At 51.2% G+C, this 19,475-nt stretch overlaps 1 protein-coding gene across 1 annotated transcript; it reads left to right on the top strand.

Annotated features, from left to right (window-relative positions):
- The first annotated feature begins 421 nt into the window (after positions 1 to 421).
- Positions 422 to 19,222, top strand: Chst12 (carbohydrate sulfotransferase 12). The gene is made up of 2 exons (XM_075974543.1): positions 422 to 519; positions 17,811 to 19,222. Exon 2 carries the CDS (start codon positions 17,889 to 17,891, stop codon positions 19,146 to 19,148), a length of 1,260 nt encoding a protein of 419 aa, XP_075830658.1. The 5' UTR covers positions 422 to 519; positions 17,811 to 17,888; the 3' UTR covers positions 19,149 to 19,222.
- Positions 19,223 to 19,475: the final 253 nt, after the last annotated feature.

Raw genomic sequence — 19,475 nt, 5'->3', positions numbered from 1 at the left:
GAACTTTCCATCCTACTGCCTCAGCGCCCCGATGTAGCTGGGGTGAAAGGCCTGAGACACCATGCCTGGCTCTCACTAAGAGCTTTACCTGCATGCTCTCTCTTTAGACCCATAAACTCAGACGCGGTTGTCAACCAGCTTTGCCCAAGCTGGAGTTCGAATCGCTAGACCGGCCCCGCCTCGTGAGATCAGCCACGCCCCCACCTCGGATTGGTGGCTGTGGAAGGGGCGGGGCTCCCAGTGGATGGTGGGTGGGACCAATCGCTGGCCGTAAATAAGGCGCCACATGGCACAGGCTGGCACGGGGCTAGGGTGGGAAGGAGTGCGCAGGCGCATCAAGGACGGGCGTAGTCCCACTAGCTGGTTCTCGCGAGAGGATGGAGGAGGGGGTCGGGCTGGGGGGCGGGGCCGGGTCTCGGGCGGGGCGGCTAGCGGGAGGGGTGGCTAGCGGGAGGAGGCGACATTGCCCGCAGAAGCGGCAGCAGCAGCATCGGCGGCCGTGGCAATAGCGGGCGCTAGGTAAGGAGCGCAGGCTCGAGTGGAGTGAGGTGTGCGAGAGACTCCCGGAGGGGCGAGGGCCCACGGGTGGGCGATGCAAATCCGTACCCCATTCTGCACGGCTTTGGCAGCTCCCACGTGCTCCCGGTTCGAATCCCGGTTCTGGCCAGCTGGCTTTGTGACCTTGGTCCTGCAGACACCTTCTCTGAGCCATCTTCTTGTGAAGCCCTGCAGAATGCGTGGAAGAGGGTGTGGTCGCTTGGACAATTTCCTTTGCAGTAGAAACGCCTGACTCTGAGGTTGGGGGGGGGGCGCACATCAGTCTTGTCTCTGGCTATGTGGGGGGACAGGCGAGAAAGCAATTGTTTTGGGACTGGCGTGCTGCAGTGTCCCGGCAAGACCTTGCAGGAGGCTGTCTGTGAAGCGAGTTTTTGCACAGAGCAAGCACTGGCTCCACATCTCACCCCAGTCCGTTGAGCATCCTCCTGCCCCTGAACTTGGCTGGCCATAGACAGCAGTGCAGACCCCAGCTCATAGATGGGGCTGAGCATTGCCTCGGTTGCCGCCAGCAGCAGCCTCATGCCTGGTGGGCCACAGGAAGCCGAACATTAGTGGCTAACAGTAGGACCTATCTTCTTTTTGGGCTTCTGGCCACGAAGACATCTGAAGACATCGCTGGCAGACCCTGGGCTCCGCACATCCGCCTGGCTGTTGCACGAAGAGCTGTAATGTTCGCAGCCTTCTTAAATTATTTATTTTATAATCCCACATTGCGATGGGAGTCCCAGGTTGAATGAGGATGTGAGCCTTGGGGTGGAGTGGCGCTGTGAGCCTTTAGATTGCTGGGGCTCTATGGTGTGCCTCCAGGCTTGGTAACATGAGTTAGGGCCCTGTGTCTGGATGCGAAAGAGAGGAAAAAGATTATCGGGAAACTCCTGCATGCAGGGAATGATAGCACACTTCGAGAGTTGCCTGAGGCCAAGTGTGGTGCCAGCACTTTTGAGCTGAGGCAAGGGGATTGCTGGGAGTTTTGAGGGCAACCTTGGCTGCAGAGTGAGGTTCGGACCAGGCTGGGCTACAGGGTGAGACTGTGTCTCAAAACCCAAGGGTCTGCCAAGAATCTTCATGTTTAATTTCCTTACACATGAGGTGCTAGGATTTGGGACCGAATTTGCAGGGGCGCGGGGGGCAGTAACTGTTTACTGTCGTCCGGTGCCTGTGGTCCTGCATCATCAGTTTCTTGTTGCATGGGCAAACCACTAAATTGGGTGGCTTGCTGGAAACCACGGGTCCTGGGCAGCTCAGGTCCACCTGGCTCAGGTCCGCCCGATTCCGTGATACAGTTCAAGTGCCATTGTGTGAAAGACGTTCGTGTTATGCAGAGAGGACGCCAGAAAATGTGGCGCATACCTGTAACCGTGGTACCTACCTGTAACCGTGGTGCCGAAGAACTGAAGGCAGCTGCAGGCTAGCCTGGGCTATGTGAAACCCTGTCTCTAAGAAACTAGCTAAACACCAAGTGTGACGGGAAGAAGCAGCTAATGCAGGAGACATTGAGCTGCTGTGCTCATAGGGGATGGGACTTGGGTAGAGCAGGAGACTAAGGCTCCCTTGTGGGGGGCGGGGCTTGTGCGCAGGTGCGTTTAAAGCCAGAATGCTAACCACCTCCTCCACTGAGACAGAGGTCTGGAATTCACCAATTTGGCAAGGCTAGCTGACCAGTGAGCCCCAGGATTCCCCCTGTTTCTGCCTCCCAGTGCTGGGTTATAGGTATATGGCACCATGCCAGGCAGTTTTACTCTGTGACTTCTGGGAATCTGAATGGAGCAAGCCCTTTATAACTCAGCCATCCTCCTGGCCCTGAAAAGACTTATTTTTTTTTTATTTTTTTGGTTTTTCGAGACAGGGTTTCTCTGTGGTTTTTGGAGCCTGTCCTGGAACTAGCTCTTGTAGACCAGGCTGGTCTCGAACTCACAGAGATCTGCCTGCCTCTGCCTCCCAAGTGCTGGGATTAAAGGCGTGCGCCATCACCACCCAGCAAAGACTTATTTTTGCTTGAGAAGGACCTGAATGCCATGCTGGAGCCCAAGTTTGGTTGCTGGAGATTGCAGTCGAGGTCTGGCATGAGCGAGGATCAGGTCTGTTAGAGGTAAACCCATGATCCTAGAGGGAAAGGCAGGTGAATTCGGGGTCTAGGGAGATGCAGTTCGTGTCATCGGGCAGCGTGGGTATAACAGTAGCTAAGGAGAGGATGAAGAGTCTGAAGTCCCCAAGGGCTTCTCTGGGCAGCGAGGCTTTCCTTAGGATATGGTAGGAACGGGGCAGAAGGCAGAAGTGACGTGAGATCTGGGGTGGGCAGCCACTCCACCACGCTGGGTGCCAGGAGAGGCGTGGGACAGAGTGTGAACTTTAGATGCTAAGAAGGTGTGACATTGCAGACCTTCGGCACGAGGTGTGTATGCTCAGGCTTGGAATCTCAGGGGTTCAGAACCTGAGGAAGGAGAGAAGTGCACACTCAGTGACTGTGCACTTATCAGTTTATGGTCATTACCACACGATCGCCAGGGCTGGGCGGGGGCAATGGTTGTTCTAGGAAGGCAGACCAGGAGATGCTGGGGCTGAAAACAGCCTGTTCACTCACAATACTGAAAAAAAAAAAATCAGGTGAGAAAGCGTGTGTGTGTGTTTATGTGTGTATGTGTTTCTTTTTGTTTGTATTTTTTTCAAGACAGGGTTTGGTTTCTCTGCGTAGCCCTGGCTGTCCTGGAACTTGCTTTGTATACCAGGCTAGCCTCGAAGTCAGAGAAATACGTCTGCCTCTGCCTCCTGAGTGCTATGATTAAGGACATACAACCCTATGCCCAGCTCACTATATAGATTTTGAAACAAGGTCTCAGGTAACCCTTCATTCACCTCTAGGATTAAGGGCATACACCGCTATGCCCAGCTCACTATATAGATTTTGAAACAAGGTCTCAGGTAACCCTTCATTCACCTCTGTAGCCAAGGATGGCCCAGAACTCCAGATCATACTGCTTCTACCTCCCAAGTGCCAGCATTCCTGACATGAGCCACTACACCTGGTTTATGCAATGCTAGAGGTAGAACTCAGGGCTCTGTGCATGCTGGGTGAGCCCCCTACCAACTGAGCCACATTCCCAGCTCTGGACTCTCATCGTTTTAAAACAGCTTACATCTTCACTGTCCAGTTTTTTAATAAGTTTGTATTTCAGTAGGGCAGTGGTGCACAGCTTTAATCCCAGCACTGGGGAGGCAGAGGCAGGTAGATCTCTGAGTTCAAGTCCAGCCTGGTCTACAGAGCTAGTTCCAGGACAACCAAGGCTATATAAAGAAACCCTGCCTTGAGACTCCACCATCACCCCTCCCAGGGGGAAAAAGTTTGTCTTTCAAATAGAAGGAAGCCTGTGATCCCTATAAGGTGGAGAACAGAGGAGCAAGAGGAGGAGGTGGAAATGGAAGAGGGGGAGGAGGAACTGGGGAGGGGCTAGAGCTAGAGGGGGTAACCGTGAGTGTCACACCCCTTTGGTGTGTGTAGCCCCTGCTGATGGTTGTCGCTCCCCCACAGGTGCGGCTGGAAGTAGCTAACCCTCTCACATAATGCTTCCTGCGGTTAGCCAGGGAGGTTTCTAAAACTATTTAGAAACCCTGAAACTTGCCAAATGGGAAACGGCAGACCCAGTGGCGAGTGGGGGAGGTGCTGCCCTCAGAGCACCAGGGAGAGTTGCGGGTGCGAGCATCTGGCTCCCAGGCTGGGCAGCCCACCTGTGCCCCCAGCCTTTCCCTTTAGCCTCACAACTGGAGGACCCGAGAGAAGAGACCTGGAAGTAGCAGTGGCCAGTTCCTGGTTCAAATACTTGATTGTTTCTAAAGTAACTCATAAATGAGCTGGGCAGTGGTGGCGCACACCTTAAATTCCAGCACTAAGGAGGCAGAAGCAGGTGGACCTCTGTGAGTTCGACGCCAGCCTCGCCTGCATAGTGAGTTCCAGGGCAACATGGTAAAACCCTGTCTTGGAAAATGAAAAGGAAAAAGAACTCATAAATAATTAATAACCCTCACAGGATGAGGTGGAGGCATGGTGGCACATGCTGTCTTCCTAGGGCTTGGGAGGCTGAGGCAGGAGGGGAGAGGCTAGCCTGTGTTACATAGTGAGACCCAAACTATAGTGGGCCTGATGATTCACACATACAATCCCAGCACTTGGGAGGCTGACTGAGGGCCAGGGGAGGAGATAGAATAGGAACATAGGGGGATTAAAAGTTCAGGGTCATTTACTGCTTATCAAGTAATTTGGGGTTAGCCTGGGCTACATGAGAACCTGTCTCAAATAAACAAAGAAACCTAACAAAAGATTTCATAGCTATTTCAGTGGATAGGTGCTGACCGTGCACACGTGAGAACTTGAGTTTGGATCACTTGCACCCATGTAAAAACCAAGTATGGCCATGTATACCCAAGGCTCAGTGCTGGCAGAGAAGGGGGCAGGGACAGGAGGATCCCTGGAGCTCACTGGCCAGCCAGTCTGGCAGAATCGATGGGTTCCAGGTTCAGTGAGAAATTCTGTCTCAAAACATGAAGTGGAGAGTGACTGAGGAAGACACCCAGACATCAGCCCCTGGTGTGTGTGTGTGTGTGCGCGCGCACACACACACACATGCACACACACACACACACCAAAAAAAGTCAGTGAGCGGACAATTCCTGAGGGAAAACCTTGTTCCCTTGAGCTCTGTCCTCAAGCATAGTCCACAGTCTCGGCCCTTGATAGACGGTCCAATGTTGTCTCTCCTGAACTTGAGGGTGACGGGCCAGCTTGTGTCCCTAGACATAAAAAGATAGTTGGAGGGACAGTGTGCTCCCTGGAGATGGGTGAGAAGAGCCGTTGCAGGCAGAGGTGGCCAGGGGACCAGCAGGGTGACATGTCCACAGGTGCTCCTGATCCAGCAGCTCGCGGGACTCCGGTTTGTGCACTGGAACAGCTGCCGGGGTCTTGACACGGTTGGCGGGGTTGAGGCCGGATTAGTCCTGAGAACACAGGCAACAAAGCAAGTGAAAACACAGGACTGTTATTAGTTCCCGGGATGATAAACTGTTGTGCGGGAGGGGAAAGAAAAACAATTACGGCGTCCCGGCAGCCCCAGCTGCGGATAGTCTCCCCCATAGCTGCGGCAGTGTGTGTAAACATAGGCTGCTGTTCTAATTGGAGTCATGACATGCCTGGGAGGGGCCGGAGGAGAGAGGACACCCTGTGATGTCACTTGCTGAGATGAGGGAAGTCAGACCTAAAGCCCAGGGCTGGGTGGCAGTGACTGAGGATTAGGTGCACAGGGTGAACTGGGTGAACTGGCAATCAAAGCTGGGCATACGTGGTAGCCTGCAGGAGGCAGAGGTGGGTGATTTCTGCATCCGAGGCCAGTCTGGGCTACATAGTGAGCCCATATCTCAGAGAGAGCAGAATGAGGGAGAAGCAGCTGTGAAGATAGGGAAAGAGGAAGGGATACTGGTTGCTAAGGAACTTGCCGGGCTCCATCACTACAGATTGCAGCAGTCTCAGCCAAGCATAGCTGTCTTGGAGCAAGAAACTTCCCCGCCTTGGTCGGCTTGTGTTCGGCTCTTGCGAGCTGGTGGGGCTTTCCTGTGCATTTTCCCCTCATTATTCTCTTTGTTCTCTGGTCACTTGGTCATCTTTGCCCCTTTTCATGTCTGTTAAGATGTATTTTTATCCGTGCATATGTGTATGGATACTCACTTGTGTCCAAGTGCTCACGGAAGCTAGGAGAGGCTGTTGGCTCTCCTGGTCTTGGAGCTACAGGCAGTTGTGACCTGTTTGATGTGAATGCTGAGACTCGAACCCAAGTCCTCTGGAAGAGCAGCCTGTGCTTTTAACTGGTGAGCTGGCCCTTGCTGAACCTGGAGCTTGCTGTTTTGGCCTGGCTGGCCAGCAAGGCCTCAGGACCCTCCTGTCTGCCACCCAGCCACAGCGCTGGTTTTCCAGGTACATGTGTAGACATGTCCAGCTCTTTACATTGATGACGGAGTTCAAGTTCACATCCTCATTCTTATGCAGGAAGCACTCTTACCCTCTGAGCCGTCTCGGCTCCTGTAAATGTTTGTTAAGCATTACAGGTGGCGGGAGTGCTAGTGACCCTTTCTCGCTTGGCACCCACTTTCAGAATTAGGATGGCAGAGAATGATAGTCACCCACCTCATGTGGGCCCCTGTGCCCTGTGCCTTGAGGATGTGCTGTAACAAATAAGATGGGTCCTCCCTCCCAGAGTTGAGTGGTGATGGTCTCCACACAGTGACAGATCTGTGTCGGGTGCTGAGAGAAGAGATGGTTACAACGGTGGGCGGTGACAGAGTTGGGGGCCTGCAGCTGTGCCCCACTTTCTGAGGCGTGACTAGGAAAGCCTTGGAACAGAGTGAGCTTTGAAGTGCCCCAGGGCGTGACTGACCCAGCAGCGGAGCCTGTCCCACCAGGCCACTGATGAATGACAAGGAACCTCTCTGTGGCTATACAAGAGTGACCAAGAAGAAAAATAAACAGGCCTGGTCAGCACTATGGAACCCAGGGACACCAGGATGGGGAGACTGGAGAAAGAGATATGAAGGTAGGAGGGTAGAAGCAGGGAGAGGGGCAGGGCATTGGAGCAATACAAGTCAGGGCTATGAGAGCTTGGGTGGGTAGAGGGCCTAGGCGGGGAGGGGCTATGGGCAGGCTCCACGGTGACGTCAAGTGTGGTCTACTGTTGCTTTCTGTTCCCCTAATTGGGGAATTCTAGGCAGGGGCTCTACCACTGAGCCACACCCCAGCCCCTCACTGGGGGATTCCAGGCAGGTGCTCAACCACTGAGCCACACCCCAGCCCCTCACTGGGGGATTCTAGGCAGGGGCTCTACCCCTGAGCCACACCCCAGCCCCTCACTGGGTGATTCTAGGCAGAGGCTCTAGTAAGCTACTTCCTCAACCCTCTTTTGTGACCTTGACTGGCACCTTGAACTCATAAATATCTATCTGCCTCTGCTGAGATTAAAGGCGTACAACACCACACCCTGGGTCCCAACCCCTTTTGATGGTTTTATTTTGAGACAAGGTCTTGCTGAATTGCCCAGGATGTTCTTGAACTCACTGTTTCCCAGGTAGAATTTGTACTTGAGTAGCTGGGATGACAGCTAGTGTCAGGCCTGGTCCCAAACATGTCTTTTTTTTTAATATTTATTTACTTATTGTGTATACAGTTATGCCTCCATGTATGCACATATATAGAAGAGAGCACCAGACCTCATTACTGATGGTTGTGAACCACCGTGTGGTTGCCGGGAATTGAACTCAGGACCTCTGGAAGAGCAGCCAGTGCTCTAAACCACTGAGTCATCTCTCCAGCCCCACCCAAACATGTCTTAAACTGATCTTTCTGACATGTCTGATGGTGATGGAAAATATCTTTGACATGTGTGTGCATTGACTTAGGGCTTATATTTGCCTTATCTTCAGATCAGGCAACACAAACTTGAATTTTGAACTTGGAATGTTGAAGGTATACTAGCTATGGTCCTTATCTTTGGAGAACTCCCGATCTGGTTTGGAGCTGTTGACCTGCGCTGGGCTGCGTTGATGTCTTGTATACTTGAAAGCTGCAGTCTGATCAGCGCGGTGGGGGTGGGGATAACATGACTGATAACCTCTGCACCTGAGGCCCAGCTCTACAGATTTGATCTTGATTTACACACTACCCCATGTGTGCATGCATATGCGTGCGTGCCTGTGTGCGTGCCTGTGTGTGTGCATGTGTGTGTGTGTACAACATCCAGATGACCCGAGGTGTCATTCCTCAGGCGCTGTCCGCCTTGATTTTGTTTCCAGTCCTTTTCTTTCTCAATAACCTGGGTCATATGGATTCAGATAGGGCGGCCGCCAAAGAGCTCCAAGTCCTCCCGTCTCCGTTCTCCAGTGCTGGGATTACAAAACTTCACCACCACACCTGGCCTTCTCATAGATATTAAAGTTCCAACTGGGGTCCACGTGATGGCAAGGCAGGCTTCACAGATTAAGGCTTTTCCCTAGTCCTCCCATTTCTGTGGAGGCAGAGTCTCACTTTGTAACTTAGCCTGCCTTTGAACTCCTGATGCTCCTGCCTCAACTCTCTGTGGGAATACAAGCATCACCACCGCTCATTTAGCTCTCAATTTTCATGGCATAAATTCATATCAATGTGACTATTCGTTGCATAATTCTATTTGCATGTGCTGTATTAGTGTACGGGGTTAATTAAAAATAAATGAAGGATTTGTGTGCATGTATGTGTGTTCATATGAATTCATGTGAGTTTGGGTGTGTGTACCATAGCACTCATGTGAAGATTAGAAGACAACTTTTGGTGTCACTCCTTTCCTTCAACCTTAAAAAAATTAAAAATAAAAATTCTGTGAATGGATGTCTTTTCTGCGTGCATGTCTGTGCACCACAGGCATGCAGTTCCCGTGGCGGCCAGGAAAAGGCGTGGAACTCCCTGTAGATGATCGTGAGCCGCCATGTGGATTCTGGGAACTGAACCTGAATCCTCTGTAAGAGCAGCCAGTACTCTTAATTACTGAGACATCTCTCCAGCCCCTATTTTATTTTTTAATGTAAAATTTTAATTTATTCTTATTGTGTGTGGATGAGTATGCTGTGATGTGAGGGGAGGCAGACAGTGCACTCAGTTTTTCCCTCTTGCTCAGGCCACCAGGCTTGTCCAGCAAATGTCTTTACTATTGAACAATCTCACTGGGGGATTCTAGGCAGGTGCTCTACCACTGAGCCACACCCCAGCCCCTCACTGGGGGATTCCAGGCAGGTGCTCCACCACTGAGCCACACCCCAGCCCCTCACTGGGGGATTCTAGGCAGGTGCTCTACCACTGAGCCACACCTCAGCCCCTCACTGGGGGATTCTAGGCAGGTGCTCTACCACTGGGTCACACCCCAGCCCCTCACTGGGGGATTCTAGGCAGGGGCTCTACCACTGAGCCACACCCCAGCTCCTCACTGGGGGATTCTAGACAGGTGCTCTACCACTGAGCCACACCCCAGTCCCTCAGTGGGGGACTATAGACAGGTACTTTATCATGGGCCTATATCCCTAGTGGTTTTTTTATATAAAAATGATTACATATATTTGTATATGAGCATGTGCACGTGTGTGCATATACATATGACAGAGTTAGAGGGAGTCGGTTTTTTCCTTCCACCATATGGATACCAGGGGTCAAACTCAGGTTGTCAGGCTTGGAGGCAAGCACCTTTGCCTGCTGAGCCCTCTCTCTGATACAGTACTGTGGAATACCACCCAGCAATAAGAAAAGGTACAGTCCTGACGTAAGTGATGGCCTGGGTGAACCTCAGAAGCACTAGGCTGAGGAAAGCCATACAAGCACAGCCTCTCTGGTATACAATTCCATTTACCTTCTAGAAAACTGGAAATTGCCATGGCTAAGTGTCAGAGGTTGGCAGCAGCTTATTTATTTTATTATTATTATTTTGAGACAGGGTGTTTCTCTGTGTAGGTTTGAAAAAACTGTCCTGGAACTCACTCTGTAGACCAGGCTGGCCTTGAACACACAGAGATCCACCCGCCTCTGCCTCCCAAGTGATGGGATTAAAGGTGTGCGCCACCACTGCCTGGTGCGTTGCATCTTATTTATTTCTAAAGACTGGACCGTGTGTGCTGCAAGCTGTCCTTGAACTCCTCTTCCTCCTGCCTCCACCTACGGAGTGCTGGAGGATGGGTTTGCAGCACCACGCTCAGCTGGGAATATTAATTATAGTATACATATGCCAAAATTCAGTCAGTGGCATATTAAACTACACATTAAATAGGAAGGGGAAGTTTTATTCTGTGTCAGTCATTCCTCAATAAGCCTGTTAGAGAAAGCTCAGAGAGCCCAGGGTGACTCAGTTGGGAAGGAATGAGTATCTGGAGTCCCTGGGGTTCTGTGACAGAGAGCTGTTCCCTGACATACCTGTGTCAGACAGGAGCTGGCCTCTACTCCCCTCCCTCCCAGCCAAGCTTTGCTTCCTTCCTCCACGCTTCTTATGCTTTTCTCAGTGGCAGAGGACTCAGTGTGATGAGACAAAGAGACCCCCAGTCTAGGTGGCAAAGAAAACATTGGTAGTTGGTAAGGTAGAGTTCTGCAGGGAAACAGCCAGTGATGGGAGTGTGTGTGCACAAGGAGACTGAGTGTGGAAAAGTTGGCTAATATAAGCCCAGCCTGGTGACTCATGCCAATAATCTCAGCTACTTGAGAGGTTGAAGCAAGAAGATGGCAAATTTCAGGATTGCCTGGCTACATAGTGAGTCCAATGCCAGCCCTGGTACTTTATGAGACCTTGTATCAAAATGAAAAGGAAAAAGAGGGGGGACAGATCAGTGGTTGGTAGAGCATCTGCCTAGCATCCCCCAGTGAGGGGCTGGGGTGTGGCTCAGTGGTAGAGCCCCTGTCTAGAATCCCCCAGTGAGGGGCTGGGGTGTGGCTCAGTGGTATAGCACCTGCCTAGAATCCCCCAGTGAGGGGCTGGAGTGTGACTCAGTGGTAGAGCACCTGCCTAGAATCCCCCAGTGAGGGGCTGGGGTGTGGCTCAGTGGTAGAGCACCTGCCTAGAATCCCCCAGTGAGGGGCTGGGGTGTGACTCAGTGGTAGAGCACCTGCCTAGAATCCCCCAGTGAGGGGCTGGGGTGTGGCTCAGTGGTATAGCACCTGCCTAGAATCCCCCAGTGAGGGGCTGGGAGTGTGACTCAGTGGTAGAGCACTTTCTTTCCCTCCCTCCCTCCCTCCCTTCCTTCCTCCCTCCCTCTCTCCCTTCTTCCTCCTTCCTTCCTTCCTTCCTTCCTTCCTTCCTTCCTTCCTTCCTTCCTTTTTGAGACAGGATTTCTCTATGTGCCCAAAGTACACCCCCTATCTTGTGTTGCTCCTGTCTCAGCATCCTGACTGCTGGGATGCCAAGCGTGTAGCACCAAGGGCAGTCTAGTCTATAGAGCAAGTTCCAGGACAGCCAGGGCTACACAGAGAAACCATGTCTCAAAAAACAAAACAAAACAACAACAAAAACCAAAACTTAACAAAAACAGTGTGTGTAAGCCCTTGATTTATAACTTCCTTTGTTCTGATGTTATTAACAACTTTAAAGTGTTACCACATTGGAGCCTGGAATCTATGCCAGGGCTATGATCACTTATTTGGCCCCAAAATAAACTATTTATCCCCTATAGGAGGAGAGTTGTGTTTTGGGATTGACACTTTACCCACTGAACCATCTTTCCAGTCCCAGAATAACCTTTGTCTAAATATCTGGGCTTCCAATGCTCTAGTCCTGTTGGCACACAAAAGAAACCCTCCCTTGTTATTTGACATGCTTGCTCTAAAAGAGCGATGCTGCCTTTATGGAGGTGTGACTCTGCCTTCCAACGTCACCATTAGCTAATCGTGACTAGACATGATGAGTCGGAGGCCACTGCAGTGTCTGCCGCTGGCCGCCCTTCTGTCCCCAGCTCCTCGCCCATGTTGGTGTGATGGGTAGTTTGGAACAACTGGGTCCCCACATAGCACCTGCCCTCTGGTTGCTTGACTTGCCTGTGGCATTGTTACGTGTGTGGTGGGTGAGAGAAGTGTCTGATGGCCCTGTTGCATGCAACCACACCTCCCCGCTGTTGAGTCTGGTGTTGAACCTGCCCCTAGTTATCAGGACACTTAGGAGCACAAGGGACCCAGGTTTGTGAAAGTCTCCCGGCCTCTGATGCATCCTGCTGAAGGGAGAGCCCAGGTCCCACCGCTGTTGCAAGTGTGTCGACCTGATAGCAGCTCCTTTGGCTGAGCTGCCCCAGTCGGCTGCTGCTGCTGTTGCTTCAGAGCACACGGGGCCTTTTGTTGACTGCTGTTTTGAAAGAGTTGGGAGATTTTGGATTTGAAAATAACGCCCTTATTTTTTAAATGGAAAATTACTCTCTGAGGTCGCTTGTGGTCCCTGACTGTTTTGGAGGCAGGCAGGGACCATGGCTGTGGTTCTCTGTCCCAGCGCTCCCAGCTGACTTCCCAACCCTCACAGAAGGCAGCACAGTTGTCCCCCCAGATGTCTGGAAACAAGGCTAGACATTCCTAGATCCCAAACTACTTTAAAGTGAAATAAAGTAAAGCTGGTTGCTGGTGGCGCTAACCTGGCGGGCCTTTTCCTTCCTTTGCTCTTGTTCCTTGCAGTCCTGTGAGAGGTGACTTTAAAGTGGCAGAGTGGCCCCTTCAAAGGGCTGCTGTCACAGAACCCTCTCCTGTTTGCAGCTGACTCATTTCTGTAACTGCTGTTTATGTGGTTTGTCTGAGGTCAGACATGACAAGAGGGGACTGCCTTGATGTTAAAAATGAACTCTGGCCTCTCAGACTGGAAGGAGAATGTGTCTTAGTGGAAAGAGTCCATGGGTTTGTCACCTTGGTGTAAAAAGTCACGAGAGGGGCTGCAGCTGGCCCAGGTCTGGCCCTGTGTGGATCCGGCATTGTTTCACTGGGGCAAGTTCAAAGCTGGATGAGGAAATGATGGGTTTGACTGTCCAAAGGGAGTCATTAGGTGGGGATTATAGCTCAGTGGTAGAGCCCCTGCCTAGAATCCCCCAGTGAGGGGCTGGGGTGTGGCTCAGTGGTAGAGCCTCTGCCTAGAATCCCCCAGTGAGGGGCTGGGGTGTGGCTCAGTGGTAGAGCCCCTGCCTAGAGTCCCCCAGTGAGGGGCTGGGGTGTGGCTCAATGGTAGATCCCCTGCCTAGAGTCCCCCAGTGAGGGGCTGGGGTGTGGCTCAGTGGTAGAGCCCCTGCCTAGAGTCTCCCAGTGAGGGGCTGGGGTGTGTCTCAGACAGAGTACTTACCTATCGTGTGTGAAAACCCACAGTGTGGCATTAAAGGAAAACTCTGGCATTTGGTACCATGTCTTTCTCCCTACAAGAACCCAAGTAAGATTCATTGTCAATCTTGTTTTCATGCCTTCCTTCATTCCACAAATTCTTCCAACAGATTTATTGATTCTACACACATGAGAAGTTTGCCTGCATGTATGTCTGTGTGCCTGGGGCCCATGGAGGCCAGAGGAGGGTGTCTGATCCCCTAGAACTGGAGTTCCAGGCACTTGTGAGCTGCCATGCGGATACTGGGAACCAAACCCTGGTCCTCTGCAAGAGCAGCAAATGCTCTTAACCGCTGAGCCATCTCTCCAGCCCCCACCACACATTTTTAATAAACAGGTCCCTCCGCCCTGTGACCTTTTGAGACATCGTAGGGAAAGTGAGCTGTGGCTTCAGTAGTTCCCCTCAGTTTCCCTCTCCAGCAGACCTGATTCTAGAATTACTTAGGGACAGAGTGACTGTGGAGCTCAGTCTCGCCTGTCCTATTACCTCAGTCACCCCCAGGGGGCAGCCCATGGGGCACTACCATCCTTGCCTAAAAATTAGGTTTTCCCCTCACTAATTTCTTTATTTTACCTATTTTCCATTTTACCAATTTCTGACCTGCTCTTGTTATTTCTTCCTTCATGGATTCGGTTTATCTTGCTCTTTCCAGTTATGAGAGGTGGGAGCCTTTATTCATTATTTATTTACTTGCTTTAGTTTGTTGTTTGAAACAATGTCTCATTATATTCATCAGCCTGGTCTCGAACTCACAGAGATCCTCTTGCCTCTGCTGGAATTACAAGTGTGTGCCCCAATACCTGGCTGAGTTTAGATCACGGATCTGTCATCTCTCACTTTCCAATACCTCGGACCCTGCTTCCCTGGAGTTCATGGGGTTTGATGCATCATGTTCTCATTTTTCATTTCCAGTGTCTTTTAAAATCTTTCTTTGAAGGGACCGAGGTGACTCTGTGGGTAAAGTGCTTGCTGTGTAGGTGTGATGACCTGAGTTTGACCCCCCCCCCCAGAACCCACATAAAAAGCCAGATGCAATGGTGTATATCTAATATAGAACTCAGAAGGTAGAAAGGTAGGCAGAGAGGGAAGTGGTCGGGAGCTTGTGTAATAAACATGATGACTGTCATGAGAGGTCCTGTCTCAAAACGAGATGGAAGAGGAGCATCAGCTCCAGAGAGGTTGTCTTCTGGCCTCCACCTGTGCGCTGGGACATGAGCATGCACCCCCATGCATGTAGCCATGCATGCACTGAAAGAAAACTTCTGAGGCCAAGGGTGCTGGTGCATGCCTGCAGTAGGGAAGCTGAGGAAGAGAATTGCTGAGGGGCAGCCGAGCCTGTACATTGAAACAGTGTTTCGGATAACAAACAACAGAAATTCCCTTTGAAACAATGTCTCAAATGACAAAAATTCCCTTTGAAACAATGTTTCAAATGACAAAAAATCCCCTTTGAAACAGTGTCTCAAACAACAAAACTTCCCTTTAAAACAGTGTCTCAACAAGCACCAACCAAAATTCCCTTTGTGGTAGCCCACGGATTAATTTAGAAGTGGGCCTTTTGATTCCCCTGTGTTTGAAGCTTTTCCTATTACCCTTCTGATACTGTTATCTTGTTTTTTTTTTTTTGTTGTTGTTTTTTTTTTTTTTTTGGTTTTTCGAGACAGGGTTTCTCTGTGGCTTTGGAGCCTGTCCTGGAACTAGCTCTGTAGACCAGGCTGGTCTCGAACTCACAGAGATCCGCCTGCCTCTGCCTCCCGAGTGCTGGGATTAAAGGTGTTATCTTGTTTTTATAGCATTGTAACTAAATAATTCCAGATGGTTTCAGTTGTGCTGAATGTTGTGTTGCTTGAAGGTGACAAGTGAAATCAGCTGTATCAGAAAGCATTCGAGTGTCAGTGACGCCCTGTCCTGTGCTCCTCTCGGTTATCACGACCGCAATGTCAGGGCTGGAGAGGTGGCTCTGCGGTTCACAGGGTGTCCTGTCATGGCACAGGACCCATATTTGGTTCCCAGAACCCATGTCACGTGGATTACAACTCTCTGTAACTCCAGCTCAAGGGCCTCTGATATTCTCTTCCAGCCTCTGAGGGCACCTTCACTCGCATGCGGATACCCACGTAGACAGACGCACAAATCATGTAACCGAACAAAATCAAATGTAAAGAAAGGAGTAGAAAGTTAAAGTCTCCAAATATAATTGTGAATTTTCCCCCTAAGTACAACTCAACTATATATACATATACATACAATATATGTAAATATAAATATATATGAAATAACTTTTTGAGACATGGTCTTATGTAGCCCAGGCTATCCTCAAACTCATGATGTAGCCCAGGATGACCTTAAATTCCTGACCCTCCCGTCTCCACCTTCTATTACTGAGATTACAGGCATGTGCCACCACACCTGTTTTTATGTAGTGCTAGAGATAGAACTCAGGGTTCAGTAGTTGCTAACTGAGCTACATCCCCAGTCTGAATTTTCGCTTTATGTATTTCGAAGCCTTATTATGTGATGAATATGTATTTGTGGTTGTTATGTCTTCTTTGTGGGTTGAGTTTTCTGTGATGATGCAATGTCTCTCCTCGTCTTGACTAAGTTCTTTCCTTCTGAAATTTTCTTCATCTGATATTAATAGAGCCGCTTCTGCTTGCTTTTGATTAATGTTTGCATGACTAATCTTTTCTGTACTGGTGGAGAGGGACGGAGAAAGCTGAGTGCCAACCAGCACTGTCTCCATGTCCCCTGTCCTCCCACTAGAGCGGGGATGGGAGTCATGGTGGACTCAGCCCAGCTCTAGGTCCTGCTGTGAAAATCCATCTCAGGGTTTGTAAGTGGGTGTATATGAGTGTGTGTGTGTGTGTGCACATGTGTGTGTGTGTGGTGTGTTTGGGTCAGAGGTCACCCTCAGGTGTCCATCTCCTCCTAGCTCTTGACACCAGGTGGAGTCGAGGTCCAGGCTACCTCACCACCACGCGGGCTGCCACAGTGTCTCTTGCTCCTGTGGTGAAGGTTGCGGATCAGCTGTCGGCTCTGGCCCCATGACTACCACAGGGCACGTGGTGAGCAGGAGCAGGAATGTCACACCTGTGAAGGGTGGTCTCGAAGTCCCTGCTCTGCATTCCCCTGGTGCTTAGCTTAAGAGGAATGGATGTCACTGGACCCATTTTTCCTGTTGCTGAGCTACTATGAGCATGGCTTTGGCCTCAGTGCTGGGTCAGCTGCACTTCCTTGGGGACCAGCTTTGGAACCTGGGAACCAAATCTCTCGCCCATGACCGGGGCTTCAGGTCCATGCCCTCTGGGTACTCTGTCTGCATGGGAGCCAGGCTGTTCTGGTGGCAGGTCACTTTGCTGGTGTCTTCCTGCATGCTGCAGCAGCCAGGCCTGGCTCAGCTGCACTTGTTTGGTCTGAGAATGCACAATGGAAGGGTTTGGGAGGAAGGATGGCTTGGACATTGTATAAACTTCAGCCGTAACCTCCTGGCAACGGATGTTTCTGTCAACCTCCTCCCCTTCCTCCTTGCCATCTCCTTGTGTGTTTAGCTTCTGAGAAACCATTTTCTCTCCTTTTTTTATTTAAAAAAATTATGTGTATGTATGCATATGAGAAAGTGTGTATATGAAGGCTAGAGGTCATAGGTCAACCTCAGGTGCCATCTCAGGGTTTGTAAGTGGGTGTATGTGAGTGGGTGTGGGGGTGCACATGTGTGTAGGGTGTGTGTTTGAGTCATAGGTCAATCTCAGGGGTCCCTTGGACCATGCACCTTCTCTTTTGAAGCAGGGTCTCTCTTTTTGACTTGAGGCTTGTGTACTAGACTCGACAGACTGGTCATTGCACCCCAGGAATCCTCCTGTCTCTGCATCCCAAGCACTGAGATTATATGCACACACCTCCACACCTTGGTTTTTTATTTTTATTCTTTTTGTTTGTTTGATTGAGGCAGAGTCTCTCTACATAACCCTGGTTGTCTTGGAACTCACTGTGTAGACCAGGCTGGCCTCTGCCTCTGGAGTGCTGGGATAAAAGGCATGCACCAATGTGCCAGCCATACGTGGCTGAAGTGGATTCTGAGGATCTAACTCAGATCCTCATGCTCGCCCAATAAACTCTCTCCCCACTGGGACTGCCTAGCCCTTTGGCCTTTTTCAGTTAAGGGGCAAAGAGTCTCTATTTACTTTGGTGACCCTCAAAGCTGGAGTAACTGAAGCCCCAAACATGGAGGCTAGAGACTGGACCTGCAGGCGGGGCTGTTTGGTGGGTATTGGAGGGGGGGGCCAATGTCAGCAAATACCCGCCACCCAAGGCCCTCCTGTGCGAGAAAACTCATGCTGTTCTGAACCTCTAACTGGTGTGTTCTGGCCTCTCCAGGTTCATCTCCCAGCACCATGTCCCAGCTGTACACAGGACTAAAGTGAGGGGCCAGGTGTGGACCCTGCCCAGGGCAGCATGACCAAGCCTCGGCTCTTCCGGCTATGGCTGGTACTGGGGTCGGCCCTCATGATTCTTTTGATCATTGTTTATTGGGACAACGTGGGCACTGCCCACTTCTATCTGCATACGTCCCTATCCAGACCACACATCTTGGAGTCCCTGCCCACCCCAGGACTGGGTGATGAGAATGTGTTCACTTCCGATGTGGACGAGTTTTTGGACACACTACTTAGTTCCGATGCAAAGCAGAAGGACCATTCCAGAAGAAAAATTGAGCAGCCCCCGGTGCTCACCCCCAGCAAGCCGGTCCTGGACCACATGGAGGAGAATGTGAGAGGCTATGACTGGTCCACCCATGATGCCCAACAGAACCCAGACCGGGACCGGCAGCAGGCTGAGAGGAGGAGCCTGCTAAGAGACTTCTGTGCCAACGCCAGCCTGGCATTCCCCACCAAGGACCGCTCTTTTGATGACATCCCCAACTATGAACTGAACCACCTGATCGTGGACGATCGCCACGGGGTCATCTACTGCTACGTGCCCAAGGTAGCCTGTACCAACTGGAAGCGAGTGATGATCGTGTTGAGTGAGAGCCTGCTGGACCGGGGCAGCCCCTACCGAGACCCCCTGGACATCCCCCGGGAGCACGTTCACAACACCAGCACGCACCTGACTTTCAACAAATTCTGGCGCCGCTATGGGAAGTTCTCGCGACACCTCATGAAAGTCAAGCTGAAGAAGTACACCAAGTTCCTGTTTGTGCGCGACCCCTTCGTGCGCCTCATCTCGGCTTTCCGCAGCAAGTTTGAGCTGGAGAACGAGGAATTCTACCGCAAGTTCGCGGTGCCCATGCTCCGGCTGTATGCCAACCACACCAGCCTGCCTGCCTCGGTGAGCGAGGCCTTCAGTGCCGGTCTCAAGGTCTCCTTCGCTAACTTCATCCAGTACCTGCTGGACCCCCACACCGAGAAGCTGGCGCCCTTCAACGAGCACTGGCGACAGGTGTACCGCCTTTGCCACCCGTGCCAGATAGACTATGACTTCGTAGGGAAGCTGGAGACCCTGGATGAGGATGCTGCCCAACTCCTGAGGTCCCTCAAAGTGGACTCCCAACTCCACTTCCCCCCGAGTTACCGGAACAGGACAGCCAGCAGCTGGGAGGAGGACTGGTTTGCCAACATCCCCCTGGCCTGGAGGCAGCAGCTCTATAAACTCTACGAAGCTGACTTTGTTCTCTTTGGCTATCCCAAGCCAGAAAATCTGCTCAGAGACTGAGTTCCCCGGCACCAAATAAGTACCCACGCTATCCCATTAAACTGAATGACTGTCGTAGTGAGGCAGTCCTTTGAGGATGGGGTCTCTCCTGGCTTCCTTGGCCTTCTGGTGTGACAGGTGGAGGGTGCCACACCTCTCTCAACAGGAGACCACGGAACAGTCAAGACCCTAGCACCTCACACTCCAGGGTTTTGCACACCCCACCCTTTTTCAATCTGGATTTGTTTACTCCACAGCCTGTGTTCATGGGACACTGTTAATACCGTTTTCTAAGATTAATATATTTCAGATATATTTAATACTAAAGTGGGAGAGAGCTGGAGTAAA

The sequence above is a fragment of the Microtus pennsylvanicus genome, chromosome 1 (genome assembly GCF_037038515.1).
Source record: "Microtus pennsylvanicus isolate mMicPen1 chromosome 1, mMicPen1.hap1, whole genome shotgun sequence".
NCBI classification, from domain to species: domain Eukaryota; kingdom Metazoa; phylum Chordata; class Mammalia; order Rodentia; family Cricetidae; genus Microtus; species Microtus pennsylvanicus.
This window is presented reverse-complemented; position numbering and strand designations above follow the sequence as displayed.

Bases quoted from the DNA above. Each gene is read 5' to 3' on its own strand.
- Chst12 (XM_075974543.1), top strand. From the start codon at position 17,889: ATGACCAAGCCTCGGCTCTTCCGGCTATGGCTGGTACTGGGGTCGGCC.